Here is a 16200-nt window from a genome sequence, read left to right as displayed (position 1 = left end):
GTTTCATGTATAGTAATCATTTCTTATCTTGAATAGACTTTAGAGTGAAGAATATTAAATATTTTTGTGTTTTTAGTCTACTGTATATTTTCATTTGGGACGCGGGTGGCACTGTGGGTTAAACCACAGAACCTAGGACTTGCTGATCAGAAGGTCGGCGGTTCGAATCCCCGTGACGGGGTGAGCTCCCGTTACTTGATCCCAGCTCCTGCCAACCTAGCAGTTCGAAAGCACGTCAAAGTGCAAGTAGACAAATAGGTACTGCTCCGGCGGGAAGGTAAACGGCGTTTCCGTGCACTGCTCTGGTTCTCCAGAAGCGGCTTAGTCATGCTGGCCACATGACCCGGAAGCTATACGCCAGTTCCCTCGGCCAATAAAGCGAGATGAGCGCCGCAACCCTAGAGTCGGTCACAACTGGACCTAATGGTCAGGGGTCCCTTTACCTTTTTATATTTTCATTGTTTTTACTTTTGTACATTACCTGATAATGTTTACATGACAGGTAGTATATAAATATTTTAAAATAAATTTAAAAGAATGTATAAATGGCACACAAACATTTGAGTGTCCCAAGAGACTGAAATATTACTATTTCTAATGTCAGATTTGTATCCATTTATTTTGTGTAGAGGCCAACCTGCTTATTTTCTGTGGAAAGCAGAAAGTCATGAGTTAGCATATATTGCCTCTGGAAGTTTTTCAACAGAAGATTATTTCTAAAAATAAATGTCATGTTTTTGATACAAGTAAATGCACAATGAAATGTTTGTGTTTTCTTTAGATCACCCTGGTCTCACAAGCTCCAGCCAAATAGAAAAATTCCAAGAGAAAGCTCAGATGGAGTTACAAGACTATGTTCAAAAAACGTATCCAGAAGATACTTACAGGTATTTTATCTCTCTCGCACTTACCTGGAAGTAATTCCTGTTGTTTCCAAGTAGATGTGTGCTGAGTTGTATTCTAAGTCATTATTTCCCCCTCCTGTCTGTTACCCATTGGGACCTGAATTGGCTTAGGTGTCCAGTGATGATGAAATCCACAAGTAAAGTGTAACAACATTTAATGTTGTTAGCTAACTGTTAAAACTCTGAAAACTTAGATTAAAAGTAATGGTCTTATTGCTACATATATAAAAGCAGAATATGGTTTTAAGCTCTTGTAAATAGTTACATTTAGAACCTCATACATTTGTGAGGTTACTCTCTATTTGTAAAAAAAAATAAAAAATAAAAAATCCAGTCAGATAGGTATGAAAACACAAAATTGGATTAAAAAATATTTGAACTCTCCCAAGCCAGTGGGGTTGCTGTGAGCTGTTTAAAAATATTTGTAAAACATGTTGGCAAACTTGAATCATTTCATAATCCATCTGCTCTTTGATAGTTATGGGATCAGTTGCCCCATGGTGCTTCATGTACATATCTCCCTTTTCAGGGTTTTTAAAAATTGCATTTAATTTACTAAGCTACCAGGGCTCCTATTTATCTCTACAGAAATGAATGGAACAGTGAAACTACTAACTGTCTATGCTAATTCTGTTTCAAGCAACTTCTCAAGATAGGATAGGGAAACAGCACTTTGCCTGTATCATAAATTCTATTTTGGGGGGTTGTAAATAAATATATATGTACATTCCTGTGTGTCCCCCCCCCCCCATCCCCTGGAAAAAAAAACCTGTTACAGAGCACAGGGTTCTAGGATGCTGGACTAGATGGTCCATTGGCCTGACTCAGCAAGCTCTTCTTCTGTTCTTTTTTCACCTAATCAAGTTGCTATAAGTGGATGCCAAACTGGTAACCTGATGTATACCTTTTCATATTCTACTGTCTTCTTATTTCAGACTAGCCCGGATTCTAGTTCGCCTGCCAGCACTTAGACTGATGAGCTCTAGCATTACTGAAGAACTCTTTTTTACTGGACTCATTGGAAATGTTCCAATAGACAGTATCATCCCTTACATATTGAAAATGGAGACAGCAGAATATAATGGCCAAATAACAGGCTCATCTTCCTAGAAGAGATCAGTGCGTCTTCACAGATCAACCAAGTAATCATAAGTCACTGATTAACCTTGGCATTGTGTATAAATATTTTGATCATGTTCCCTTTTCTTGTTAAATTTATTCTTTTCCACATTGAAAGAACAACTTATTCCTATCAACATTGAAAAACAAGATTTTAAAACCTGCAAAAAATGCTTTTTCTAGGATTCACTTCTGCCAGAAGAAATACTTTAATGCCTTTTGATGAAAGGGTTCCAGGGAATTGCTGAGCAAGATTTTTATTTGGAAATTATCAGTGAGCAAAAATAGGTTCTATAATATCAGAGTACTTATTAAAAAGAACTTAAGTAAGAATGCTGGCTTGGATCCAAAGAACTGCAGGTGGAGTTCTGCTCATGAAATGAGTCTCTCTCTTAATCCCTCTTCCTTCATGCAGCCACGCCAAGTCACTCGTAAGCAGTAACAACCCATGCAGCAGTGCAGGTGGGGCACCACTGCTCTTGATTTTCAGACGCAGTATGCCACTGGCACACTCTCTATTCTCCACAGGATGGAGAGGGGTGAGGAGCTCAGGGCTGTGCAGTGCCACATGGAAAGTTGCAGCTGGCAGAGAAAATTGTCAACACACTCACCCTTGAGCAAGCAGGAGTGCTTTCCACTTGATGAAGGGTTCTTTGTATCCAAGCCCATATTTTATATATTTTAATTTATATTTTAAAATTACCAGGATGTAGTCATTATTAGCACTTTCAAAGCACTTCTTGTTAAAGCTATGATTTTGTCATCCTCTTGCTTATATGAGCAAGGTAAGTGATTAATAGCATTCAGGGTAAATGAATAATTGTGTTTTAAATGCAGTCATATGCTAGTGATTTCTGTGAAAACATGGAAGAGCTGTGGGAGACAATCATTTATGCTACAAAATTTCAATTGTATGTGTTTATTAATAATGTGATCCTTTCCATGAGATTTCTATAAAATTTGAAGTTAAACTTTACTAAATGTTTACAGCATAAGTGACACAAGCTTTGCTGTCAGCTGAGTAAGATGCCGTGGAAGTTATTCACACCAGAAAAGAGCATTCTAACTTCTTAGCTTTGTAAAGGGTAACCATTGAGATTTTCGAGCCTGGTGCTGTTTACTTATAAATGCTGTAGCATAAGATGCCTTTTTATTGTGCTGCATCAGTCGCTAAGTGATGAGGATGCTATCAGTTTCAAAAACAGCAAATGTGTTCTTTAGTACATTATAATTTCAAACTCATTCATTCTGTCTGACACTTGAGAATACTATTTTGGCATATCACATTGTCCAGTACTGTAGTTACTTCAGAATTTGAGGCTTAGTCTTTTTCTTAAAGGTTAGAAACTTTGTTTTACGGTCCAAATCCTATATGTGTCTACTCAGAAGAAAGTTCCACTGGGTTCAGTGAAACTTACTCCAGGATTATAGCTGCTCTGAGCAATCCCTAGCTATGGTAAGTCAGTGTAACTTAAAACAGCTTGAGTTTCCCCATCCCAAACTCCTTTCAGGAGGAATTCAACTGACACCACCTTTTTCACTTGTCACATTATGCCAGGTTGCTAGGTCACATGACCCAGCCGAAAGGGGGTTAGAATAGGTCTCCCCTTGCTCTGTCGTGTCCCTTTGGGGGGACTTATGATAGTTGAGCCCCGGCTGAGCCAGAGTGGGGGACTTATGCTGGTTTAGCCACTCAGCCAGGAAAGCCAACTCTCTCATCCTTGAGAATCTTTGGTTTGAATTGCACTGCTTGCCATTTTCCAACCTCCACTTGCAATACAGCATGTTATATTCTGAGCCACTTTGCGCATGGCATTTTCTCTACCTGGGCATAATTCTGTAGGGGAAAGTGTGCAGTCAGCTGCATGCATATCATACAGCTGCCCATTTCCACATGCTTGCATCTGTTAAGGTGTGCTTTGTTCTACTGTATCCAAATACACATAGATAACTCTTGACAAAATAGACATTTCAATGATTTCCCCACTTTGCAAGGCTCATGGAAATATATTTCCATTAAGATCTTACCTCTATATAGGAAAAGTATCGTGCATGAAGGTACTCCCTGCTCCCATAACATAATTTTGTGGATTCTTTTTAAAGTTTGGAGTACTAAGAAATGTGTCATAACCTGTCAAAATGCTTCCAAGGGTTGGCCATTTTCTGTTTGATCTGTGTTGCTTTATTTTTAAGATAATGTGTTGTTAATCACACGAAAACAACTTCTCAGATTGCTCTTCAGTTGAGATCATATTCCAACAAGGTTGTTTTTTTGTCTTTATAGTTAAGCTCTCTGGTGGAATGTTGGAGGGATGTCTTACAGGACCAGGCACAGTTCAGTCACCTATTTATCCCCATTCATAAGAATCTTCATTTATAAGCTACATTTCAGGAAGGAATTCAGTGATTACTTAAGCTGGCATAGCCCCGGAGATCATTAAACTACACTACTCTAAATGATGATTCGCTTAGTAAGCTCCTGGGTGTATCCAAATCAATTACACTTCCTACTTTTAAAAATGTTTAAAAAACAGGGTGAGATACAATGTAATGCAAGTGGCCTTCACAGTGGGCTATTTCTTCCTCACCTCCCCCATTCCGAACCCCCAAAATCTGCTTTTGAGAGTTAGGAGGCCCTCTGGAGCAGTTTTTATGGGGGCACAGGGGGCTGGAGGGTTGAGAAGAGAATCCAGAAGCACCCTTGTGCAAGCAGATTTCTATTGCGTAAGTGGACAGAAAACATTGGGTGTCACTTCCTTTAATTCACACAAGAACTGCTACAGAGGAAGTAAAACAGTGTTGTGTTTCCTTGACTTACTGTTTAGCTCTGACTTTATTCCTAAAATAATTTATGCACATGCAGTCAATAGGACTGTGAGCACTGAATGTCTTTCAGTAAAGAAAATACGATGTCAAAATCATGATTAAAATTAATCAACTCTTGTCTTAATTAAAAATGACAAAAGACACAACACGATGAACCTACTATACTTTTGTGGTATAAACAAATTAGGATATAATCATATATTTTAGAGTATGTATAGTGTCAAGACTTGAGTGTGCACTTTTAATGAAGAAATTTGTAATTTACATGATAAAATATCCTAAAAATAATTTTAGTACAATTTTGAGACCAAAAATGATTCCTTATAAAACTCAGAGGAGCATATACTTTTAAAAGTGATGTCTGCTACACTGAAATCTGTGTGTTGCAGGTTTGCACAGCTTGATCCACAAACCTTAAATTAATTTAAGGTACCCCTGCCCGTACGGGCCAGTCATGTCTGACTCTAGGGTTGTGCGCCCATCTCACTTAAGAGGCCGGGGGCCAGCGCTGTCCGGAGACACTTCCGGGTCACGTGGCCAGCGTGACGAAGCTGCTCTGGCGAGCCTGCACCAGCGCAGCACACGAAAATGCTGTTTACCTTCCCACTATAAAGCGGTCCCTATTTATTTACTTGCACCCAGGGGTGCTTTCAAACTGCTAGGTGGGCAGGAGCTGGGACCCAACGATGGGAGCTCACCCCACCGCGGGGATTCGAACCGCCGACCATACGATCGGCAAGTCCTAGGCGCTGAGGATTTACCCACAGCGCCACCCGCGTCCCTTAAATTAATTTAGTTCTGCTTTATTTTGGATCCAGCTGAAGTACTGTTTTTAAATAGTGTCATTTAATGACTGCTATGAAATATTTCAATATTTAATTTTTTGCTAAAAGGCACCTGTTTTGTCATTCACTTTCCCATCTAGCCTAGCTTGCATATTCTTAAGAAAAAAAGTGTATGTAATTGCTCATTGTTGATTAAAGTTCAGATTGTCTAGGGTTACTTAGTAAGCATCCTTGGAAGCAAGTTCCTTTTGAGATCAGTAAGATACATGTATTTATCTATCTACAAGATTGGAAACATCAGCATTTAAAACAAATTTACTGTGTGCCCTGCCAATTGTTAAATAAGATGGCAATCTTGAGTTTAATTGATTTCAGAGGGAGTTAGACATGCATGTCTATTAGTCTGCAGCCTCAGTGGATTATGGGAGAGCCTATGTGGCAAGCTAACTAACATCATGTTCTCCCCCAGAGCTTCACTTGCCATGAGTTACAGGGGTTCTGAGTTCTGCAAATAGTTTCTGTGAAAGGAGAGTCATAATTTTAAAAGTATGCGTCTGTAGGTGTTCCTATTTCTTCAGAACCAACTTGTGATGTAACATTGGAGGGAGGAAGAATATGCCTTTGATAGGGGAGGAGTCAAATAAGGTCTACCCAAGCTCTTGAGCTCCCCTAAAGAAGTGCTTTGGGTCCCGGCCATATTTATTTGTGTCTATGATGTTTTATGTGCTTGTATCTAACTTAGTCTGGTATATTATGTACAGTGTAATATAAAGTGTGTATGTATGTATATAGAACTATGTACAGTCATGTAATCATATATATCAGATTTCTATATGTTAACAACAACAAAAAAGATTTATAAATGCATTGCAAGGATTGAGCTTCCTAAATTTTATTTCTTGCTCAAAGCTCTGTCCTGGTATGATCATTTGCATCTCACGTTCCTTGGTAGAGTAGGTACCTGTTTCTAAACCCAGGATGTATTTGCACTTTTTCTTAAATACTGAAACTATTTAATAGTTCCACATCTTATTTCTAAATATACAGAAGCCCTGTTGAAATGAAATGAGGTTGTGCAGTGATAGTGTTTGGTGAATTGCATCTGTGGACCATAAACATTTCTATGTTATTGACACATGCAAAGGGGGCTTTTAAAACTCTTCTGAAAGGTTTGGCTTTTTAAAAATATGTATATATACAGTCTTCTTTTCTAAAGCATGTAAAGCTTCATCACTGTGTTTATAATGTCTGTATGTCCCTTGAAGTTGCTAATGAGAAGGAACAAGGTTGCTGCACAACAGATGTGTGTAGTTTTGTACTGACAACCATCTTGTGTAACTGAGCATAAGACAAACTGCAGGAGTAGCGTCATAAATGTCACTATCTGCTAGCTACATAATACATGGCACCATATCTTTCCTGGCAAATATAATACATTTCTTTTTAGAGACAGACCACTAAAAGGAATAATTTTTTTAAAAAAACAAGCTTTTAGGAATTGTCTTCTGCTACTAGTGAAAGTCTATTGAAGGTTTCCAGATAACCTGTACAGGAAAGTAGCTTGTGTGTTACAGACAATATTTCTTACTGTCCTACCTTCCCTAAAACCTGTTTATATAGTTACTCTGGCTTGCTTCGGCATTCTTTCCTTCTTTTCCCATGGAAGAAACTTTGGTTTCAGACGGCAACAGTTGGTCAAGAATGACAGCTAGCTGAGCATGCACGAGTCGTATAGAATGTGGTCTGAGATAATTATGAACATATTTTAAGGGCGACGTTTTCTTTTAATGAAAGAGTAGTAGATTTGTGAAGTAAACAAAGGACAAGATGCTTCCTGGTACATTGAAGGATCTCCGTCGACATTCCAAGAAAGACACATTTCTCCCCTTCCTCTTTTAGCATGTGTGGATGAGAGCCATGCACCCAAGCGGGAAGCCAAGATATTATAGGCTATGGCAGGTCTGTGTGTGCCTCCCATGTCATCATCCAATCTTTGCTTTCTTTGGAATTGAAGTAACATGCATAGCATGGAGGGCGGCAGGAGCTTGATGGAGGACTTGGGAGGTACACACACTTTGCTTTTTCCACAATGCCTTGGCACCCTATCCACATCCTTCCACATCCAGAGAGGAAAGGAGAGAAATTTGTCTCTTGTGAGGATCACTGCACATACAGGTACCTTGGTTTTTGAACAGAATGCATTCCGGGAGTTCATTCGACTCCCAGAACCATTTGAAAACCAAAGCGCACTTTCAGTTGGCTGCAGGAGTGTCCTGCAGCCAATCGGAAGCCGCACTGGACATTCGGCTTCCAAAAACCAGAACACTCACGTTTTGATCATTCAGGAGCCAATTTGTTCGGGAGTCAAGGCATTCAGCTTCCAAGGTACAACTGTATTGTACTAGCATTAGGAAGAACTATGCCCAAAGTTAATTCTTGGAAAATGAAGCTTGCTGTTCTCCACCACCTTAACAATCCTCCTGATGCCTATATAGTCTAAGACCAGATCTCCACACATTTTCCTACTGCTCAGTGCTCTAGGTCTGATCTTTTAGAAGTTTTGCTGAACTAAGGAGTGCTCCTAGTAGTTGTATACAATCTAGCACCTGCATAGTCTTGCTTTTGCAGGATTTGAGTTCTGACTGTAAAGTTCATAAATGCTCCTTTATGTTGGGTGCGCAATCCTTGGAGAAGCATTTCTGCCCAGCTTCCATTTCCTGACCTGCTGCTTAATAAATGTACATAGTGGGGTTTGTTTTTTTTAAAAAAAGAAATATTTCAGCTGTGGATGTTTTTGAAACATATTTGGCAGGAAGCTCCATTGATTTAGTGTTATGACAATCGGTACTCTGTTTGCTTTAATTAAAGTTAACATTGAATAGAAGACTTCTATCATAAAATGATTTCCCCATTTTTTATTGTTCCTTAAAAGGTACAATCCCCTGTAATAGAGGTACTAACCTGATTTCTGATTCTGGCAAATGGATGATTTAAGCTGTTTCTGGAAACAAGTATGTTACTTTTGCTTTCTGTACCACATTTGGAGGGGCAGGGGTGTGGAAAAATTGAAATCTTACCATAAGGCTGGAGGAGTTTTGAGTAGTCTATTGACCAAAATACAGTACATTTACTTGCAGTATCTATGGAACTCATATGCCGAAAAGACTTCTGTGACTAACCACTAATTCTAAATAACACCATTGTTCCCAATAGTTTTGTAACAAAACAACTGCTCATATTTATCCATTATATAATTGTTGTATGTATTTGGAAAACCCTTCAAGCGCTAAGCTCTTACTAAAGCTAACCTATTTGCCACGAGATAGGTGATAATTCCCTGGGGTATCTTTTGTAACCCTGTGCTTTTCATTGTCTATTGTCTCTGTATCTTCTTTTTTAAATACAAGGTTTAAAACCTGTCAAAAGCTGTTGCTTCCTCACAGTTTCTTTTGTGAAATCAGCTTTGTAAATGTGATAGCATTTAAAATAGCATGTTCTTTTTTATCTGAATTTTTATATCTAATCAATGTCTTCAGTCATGAAGAGAAATTTGCATTGTTGTGTGTGTATATAGAGTATTGCAGTGCATGCTTATGCATTTTATTAAATGCTGTCTAAATGTGGCATTATATTGTTGTGGCTTAATATTTCTGCCTACAGAAGGTTTATACTATTAAAATAAATAAAGATCCTTTTATGGCCTCTGAGTTCTTTTTTCAGAGCAGGTAATTATGGCATAACTATAAAAATTGTTGAATGGGTTCACAATATTCTTTGAGAATGCCTTGAGAGTAATGTTAGGATCCAAAGAATTGTTCATCTACCGGTAATTTTGCCTGCCTAATAGGGTTTTATCCAAGTGTTTCTTCGACATAAGAATGTTTTCCCATCCTTGCCATAGGGCAAATGACTTTTCAGACAAGGAGGATTTTAAAAGCAGTTTGCAGTAGTTGGGGTTGGCTTCTGCCTAAAAGTGGAGGAAATCAAAAATCCCCATTGGGCATGCCTAAAATAGCTCTTTGGATACTGGCCAGAATACTGAAGCAGTTCTAACTGTATGGAGAAAAACGCTGTTTTCTTGACTGGTTGTGACCTACAAAGCCCCACTTGCCTTCTGGGTTATTTGAAAAAAACCAACCACTTTCTCTCTGCTGGTTCTCATAGGATCTTTCTTTCCTGCCTACTTCTGAAGGGCATTCAGTTGGAATGCGGGAGAGGGCCTTAGTTGCTGATGCCAATCTCTCTCTTGTTGTTGTTTAGTTGTGTCCGACTCTTCGTGACCCCATGGACCAGAGCATGCCAGGCACTTCTGTCTTCCACTGCCTCCAGCAGTTTGGTCAGACTCATGTTTGTAGCTTCGAGAACACTGCCCAACCATCTCGTCCTCTGTCGTCCCCTTCTCCTTGTGCCCTCAATCTTTCCCAACATCAGGGTCTTTTCCAGGGAGTCTTCTCTTCTCATGAGGTGGCCAAAGTATTGGAGCCTCAGCTTCACGATCAGTCCTTCCAGTGACCACTCAGGGCTGATTTCCTTAAGAATGGATGCATTTGATCTTCTTGCAGTCCATGGGACTCTCAAGAGTCTCCTCCAGCACCAGAATTCAAAAGCATCAATTCTTCGGCGATCAGCCTTCTTTATGGTCCAGCTCTCACTTCCATACATCACTACTGGGAAAACCATGGCTTTAACTATACGGACCTTTGTTGGCAAGGTGATGTCTCTGCTTTTTAAGATGCTGTCTAGGTTTGCCATCGCCTTTCTCCCAAGGAGCAGGCGTCTTTTAATTTCGTGACTGCTGTCACCATCTGCAGTGATCATGGAGCCCAAGAAAGGAAAATCTCTCACTGCCTCCATTTCTCTCCCTTCTATTTGCCAGGAGGTGATGGGACCAGTGGCCATGATCTTCGTTTTTTTGATGTTGAGCTTCAGACCATATTTTGTGCTCTCCTCTTTCATCCTCATTAAAAGGTTCTTTAATTCCTCCTCACTTTCTGCCATCAAGGTTGTGTCATCTGCATATCTGAGGTTGTTGATATTTCTTCTGGTAATCTTAATTCCGGCTTGGGATTCATCAAGCCCAGCCTTTCGCATGATGAATTCTGCATATAAGTTAAATAAGCAGGGAGACAATATGCAGCCTTGCCGTACTCCTTTCCCCATTTTGAACCAATAGTGAATCACACAAAAGGCACTGCCAAATACATGTCTGATCTTAAAAATCCCAAACATACTGTAACTAATAATTTATAAATATGGTCCTTATAGGCTGTAGGACATAATGGGAAAAAAAATTATACACTTAAACATTAAAATAATTCTTTTATAAAAAGGGGAACAGGAGTATTTCATTTGAGGATTACTTCTAAAGGAAAGGAGTTCCACACTCAGGAACTGACTACAATAAATAAATAAATCAGGGTCACTATATATTATTTAGGGTATGTTTAAGAAAAAAACGTGGTTCCATAGGGGAAAGATGCCATACTCAATTTGGTACTAGATTTTTTGGAAAATCAAAGCTTTGGCCTCCTAGTTCATTTACTTCAATGTTGAAAACTCGGCCTTGTACTGAAGCGGCCGCTTCAACATTTACAAACGAGCCGAATCACTTCGACATTCCGCTGGCGGCGTTTCCTCGCAGCAGCAGCAGCACAGGATCTCGTGCAGCGCAAAGTTGTGAGAACAGCCTGCGTAACTTTCCCATGCACTCAAATACGTAGTATATACCGGGGGCTGCAAATCAGCGCCGCCAGCCGAACGTCTGGAATGCGCGTTTGTGCATGTTACTGAATGCCTCTCCGTTTGCGCAGTTCTAGGTGTTTTGCGCTCCCTATTCTCTCGGATCGCAGTGTAAACAGCCCCCGATCGCAGTGTAAACAGCCTTCCTCTTCCGATCCCATGCCCTCCGATTCGTCCCGCCTCCTCCTCTTCGCTCCCGGAAACTACACTTCCCGTATCCCCTTGCGATCGGCGCTCCGTTTCCTCTCCCGCCCAGGTGGGTTGGAGCCAGGAAGTTGCGCCGCCGACTCGTGCCGCTGCCTTTGGCTACGCGGTGCGCGCGGGGCTGCCGGCTGCCGCCGCCATGCCTATGAAAGGCCGCTTCCCCATCCGCAGGACGCTGCAGTACCTGAGCCAGGGCGACATCATCTTCAAGGACGCCGTGAAGGTGATGACGGTGAACTACAACACGAGGGGGCCTCTCAGCGAAGGAGCCAGGTGAGCGGGGACCCCTCGAGCAAGGAGCCTCCCTCCGTCCCCGTCCTAGGGATTGTTGCGCATCTCTCTGCGCTCGCCACGCTGCTGAAGCGCTCGCCGTGCGCTTCGTGCAGGGACTGGGCAAGGAGCCCCAAGGCAAGCCGAGCTGCCCCCCTGGCGTAGGGGAACTGCTAGATACGGGGTTGGAGTTGGCCCCGCGCAGGCCGTCCACGTCCATTGCCTGCTGGGTGCGGGATAAATCCGGAACAGGAAGACCTCCAGAGATGTCTACCTACCTACCCACCCACTCCATTGCCTAGCTCCTCTGATACCAACAAGTTTCTCCCAATGGTCAACTGAAATCTGCCTTCCTGTAGTTCAAGCTCATTAGATCTAATCCTGCTTTCTGGGCAGCTCCTGCCCATCTAGTAGTTCAAAAGCATGTCAGAGTGCAAGTAGATAAATAGTTACCACTCCGGCGGGAAGGTAAACGGTGTTTCCGTGTGCTGCTCTGGTTTTGCCAGAAGCAGCTTAGTCATGCAGGCCAGATGACCCAGGAAAACTGTCTGCGGACAAACATTGGCTCCCTTGGCCGCCACAACCCGAGTTGTTTGCATCTGGACTTAACTGTCTGGGGTCCTTTACTTTTAATGTTCCTCTGCCTGCTTTGAGACTGCACTGTTTCTTCATGCAATCAGATGAAGTAACAGCTTGCTGTTGTTATTGTTATTCCTTTCTGTGAACCTCTTTGAGGTTGCTGTTTTTTAACAATCAAGTGGTATATACATTTTATAAAATGAATAAATAAAATAATGCACAGCCCATCTTTCCTTCCAAGACCGTAATGTGGTGCATGCAGTTCACCCTTCCATTTTATCTTCACAACAACCCTTTGAAGTAACTTGAGCCAGTTACCATCTCGAAAGCCTCAAAGGGCTGAGCATGGCTTTGAACCAGGGCTGTCATCCTAGCTCAATATAACCACTGCATCATATTGGCTCCCTGTGTCTTTTATTTACACCACAGTAAATTTGTTGGGACGTGGATGGCGCTGTGGTCTAAACCACAGAGCTTAGGACTTGCCGATCAGAAGGTTGCGGTTCGAATCCCGTGATGGGGTGAGCTCCCGTTGCTCAGTCCCAGCTCCTGCTCACGTAGCAGTTTGAAAGCACGTCAAAGTGCAAGTAGATAAATAGGTACCGCTCCGGCGGGAAGGTAAACGGCGTTTCCGTGCACTGTTCTGGTTCGCCAGAAGCAGCTTAGTCATGCTGGCCACATGACCCGGAATCTGTACACCGGCTCCCTTGGCCAGTAAAGCAAGATGAGCGCCACAACCCCAGAGTTGTTCACGTCTGGACTTAACTGTCAGGGGTCCTTTACCTTTAACTTAAATTTGTTACTCTTCCTCAGTGTTCATGGACATTTTGGTTTTTCAGCAACTGATTAACATGCCCACTATTTTGGCATTGCTTATGCGGATATGTCTGGAAGGAGACATACTGGAGGGTGAGGGAAACCATCTCTGAGCTTGGGTTCCTGCCTCCTGAATCTGATGCCTTTTCTCTCACACACACAGAGCTGTCTTTTTCTCCTTTTCTTTGGCAAGAGTCTTAAGTTTCACTGAATTCATATTCTGAAAGGCTGAGTGCATCCACTGTCTTCCTTACTTTTCTCCTGCTCTTTCCACAGAAAATTTGTGTTTTTCAACATACCTCAGATTCAGTACAAAAACCCTTGGCTTCAGATTGTCATGTTTAAGAACATGACACCATCGCCATTCTTGAAATTCTATTTAGGTAAGTAGCATGCATGGCTTTGTTTAGCTTTTGTTGAAGTGCGTTGGAATACCCTCTGCTTAGGCAAACACCTTCCCAAGACTGACAGGTGACAGGTGGGCAAATAATGGGCAGCACCACTCTCCAAAGGAGACAGTGTCTTCAGAGCATCCTGGTTGAGACAGCTGCCTGTAGACACCCTGTCATGCTCTCTCCTCTGCAGATACTGGAGAGCAAGTCCTGGTTGATGTGGAAGAGAAGACTAACAAAGAGATCGCAGAACATGTTAAGAAAGTTCTTGGTAAAAGCGAGTAAGTAAAACACACACATAGATACATATATGGCTCTGCTTCTTTTTGGCTGTAGAACCAAACTTTTGAGTCTACCCCATTCAATTGGACTGGGATAAGGACAATGTTTTAAATGCACACAAACATGCTATTAAAACTCCATCCTCCTGCAGGCTTGAGTTCTGCACCCTAAAATAAGCTTTCTGGTACGTAGCCCACATATCCTTTGTCATAAATTACCTTTTTAGCCATTTATGGGCACCACTTGATGGCCCAAGAAGACTGGAAAAAAACACCTTCATTCTTTAAATTTACAAAAGCCTGGTCACCTGGAGGCAATGCTTACTTGCTCCAGGTGATCTGCTAATTACAAGCTTACATTAGATGTTTATTGTGGATAAAGGTTTTGCAGCACTTCCCAAAATGTTCAAATATTGGGGAGCCTAGAGAATAGTCAAGCTTAGCAGCGGTTAATGTTCATACAGTCCTAGGGCTATACAGCCCTGTGATGCTAGATGAGTAGCACAGCAGACTTGGAGCAGCTTTAATACTGAGAGAAGCCCTAAGCACTCAAGGGCAGAACTATTATTACAGCAGTTTTGACATAAAACACGAAATGAAGGGAGGCAGCATGTCAAACACCAAACAATCATCTGTGATAGAGGAAATCATTGTTAACAATTATAATTTGCTATTAAATGCATGGGGACACGGGTGGTGCTGTGGTTTAAACCACAGAGCCTAGGGCTTGCCGATCAGAAGTCGTGGTTCAAGTCCCCGTGATGGGGTGGGCTCCCATTGCTCAGTCCCTGCTCCTGCCAACCTAGCAGTTCGAAAGCATGTCAGAGTGCAAATAGATAAATAGGTACCGCTCTGGCAGGAAGGTAAACGGTGTTTCCGTGCGCTGCTCTGGTTCGCCAAAAGCGGCTTAGTCATGCTGGCCACATGACCCGGAAGCTGTACGCCGGCTCCCTCGGCGAATAAAGCGAGATGAGCACCGCAACCCCAGAGTCGGCCACAACTGGACCTAATGGTCAGGGGTCCCTTTACCTAGTTTGATTGTTGTAATGCATTGATCACTGTCTAGCACTTTTTGTCCTTACACCAAATTTCTTCCTTTTTCTCTTTTTCTTTTGTAGGGAAACACTGCAGGGAGAAGCACAAGAGAAAATGAAGCTAAGGCATCCCGCAACATTTGGCCCCAAAAAGTACCACTTGCGGGAATGCATGTGTGAAATTGAAGGCCAAATTCCCTGCCCTGGTAAAGTACCATTACCAAAGGAGATGACTGGGAAATATAGAACTGCCATGAAAGAGAGTGCTGCTTCCTAAGCCAGCTTTCTACAGCAGGGAGTGAAGCATTCAGACTGATAAGAAAGTGGGCATCTTAACACTGATGACAACACATTGGTCTTTTTACAAACCACCATTTAAGTAACAGAAAAATATCTGGACTTACTTAAAACAAGTAAGGATGAATTTTTTAAATAAATTCTGGAATTGTTCTTGTGATGGACTGGATTGTGAATATATATGTTTGCCATTTGTTTTTAAATCAAAGGAGAACACATCGAACCCTGGTTTAATGAATCGTGTGCTTTTTTTGTGTAACATACAACCATCCAAATACAGAATCCTGTCTATATGATATGTGCCTGGTCTTGGGAGGACAGGCTCCCCCTTCACTCAAATAGCTGCTCTTAGTGGTGAAGGCTCTGGATTTAACAAATCTCTGGATTATGTGTAGGTTTTGAGTATGCTGCAGATCTGTAGGAGCAGTGGAAAAGGGCAGGGTATGGGTTGTATTGGGTGCCAGCTTAACTTCCTAGAGATGCTTATGGTTAAACAGGATGTCTTTAAAAAGAAACAAGCTTTTAGTGTTTATAAAAGCAAATACATGCTTTAAAGAGTGAATAATACCTGCTAAAGTCCCAGGCAACAAAGGTAGCTAAAAAGATCTCCAGTGGTTAGCTAGACTTCAGGGCTGGTCATTCTCCTTGCCTGTCTATCCAACTAGCATGAATGAGGCAGGTTTGTGTAATGTACATGTGGCAGGAATTAAATTGCCACGGCATGGAAATTGAAGTTTAGAGTGAAGTAACAAAACTGAACCAGCCCCCAAACTGCTTTTGCTGGCAATAGGTTGAGCTGCCCCATATGAAAAACACAAGAGCTACTGGGTGGAGGCAGTTTAGTCAAAATATATTCTTTTCTATTCAAAACCATAGGGCCTTGAGAAAACTTGGCATTAAAATTTACTGCATTTCTCCCCCAGTTTTGGCTAAGGCTGTTCTTAGCTCCTTGC

The 16200-nt window shown here is 41.7% G+C and overlaps 2 protein-coding genes across 3 annotated transcripts in view; both read left to right on the top strand.

The window, feature by feature from the left end:
- Positions 1 to 9324, top strand: part of NR2C2 (nuclear receptor subfamily 2 group C member 2) — a 39971-nt gene extending 30647 nt beyond the window's left edge. The window contains exons 14-16 of one of the 2 annotated variants that reach the window (XM_083426976.1): positions 782 to 887; positions 1841 to 5279; positions 5647 to 9324. In XM_083426976.1, the coding sequence (XP_083283102.1) occupies positions 782 to 887; positions 1841 to 2015 (281 nt within the window). In that variant the 3' untranslated portion in view covers positions 2016 to 5279; positions 5647 to 9324. Of the gene's footprint in view, positions 1 to 781; positions 888 to 1840; positions 5280 to 5646 lie in introns of those variants that run through there. The other variant, XM_083426977.1, reaches the window with a different exon arrangement.
- Positions 9325 to 11599: 2275 nt separating this feature from the next.
- On the top strand, positions 11600 to 15400 carry MRPS25 (mitochondrial ribosomal protein S25). Its single transcript, XM_083429053.1, has 4 exons — positions 11600 to 11851; positions 13520 to 13626; positions 13829 to 13916; positions 15035 to 15400. Exons 1-4 carry the CDS (start codon positions 11718 to 11720, stop codon positions 15225 to 15227), a joined length of 522 nt encoding a protein of 173 aa, XP_083285179.1. The 5' UTR covers positions 11600 to 11717; the 3' UTR covers positions 15228 to 15400.
- Positions 15401 to 16200: the final 800 nt, after the last annotated feature.

The sequence above is a fragment of the Podarcis tiliguerta genome (genome assembly GCF_965153285.1).
Source record: "Podarcis tiliguerta genome assembly, chromosome: 2".
Taxonomy (NCBI): Eukaryota; Metazoa; Chordata; class Lepidosauria; order Squamata; family Lacertidae; genus Podarcis; species Podarcis tiliguerta.
Note: the sequence above shows the minus strand (reverse complement) of the source record. Positions and strands in the feature narration are given on the sequence as shown.

Excerpts from the sequence above, each read along its gene's own strand:
- MRPS25 (XM_083429053.1), top strand. The coding sequence starts at position 11,718 with ATGCCTATGAAAGGCCGCTTCCCCATCCGCAGGACGCTGCAGTACCTG. Across the intron at positions 11,852-13,519 it reads CCTCTCAGCGAAGGAGCCAG|AAAATTTGTGTTTTTCAACA; the intron begins GTGAGCGGGGAC and ends CTCTTTCCACAG. Across the intron at positions 13,917-15,034 it reads AAAGTTCTTGGTAAAAGCGA|GGAAACACTGCAGGGAGAAG; the intron begins GTAAGTAAAACA and ends TTTCTTTTGTAG.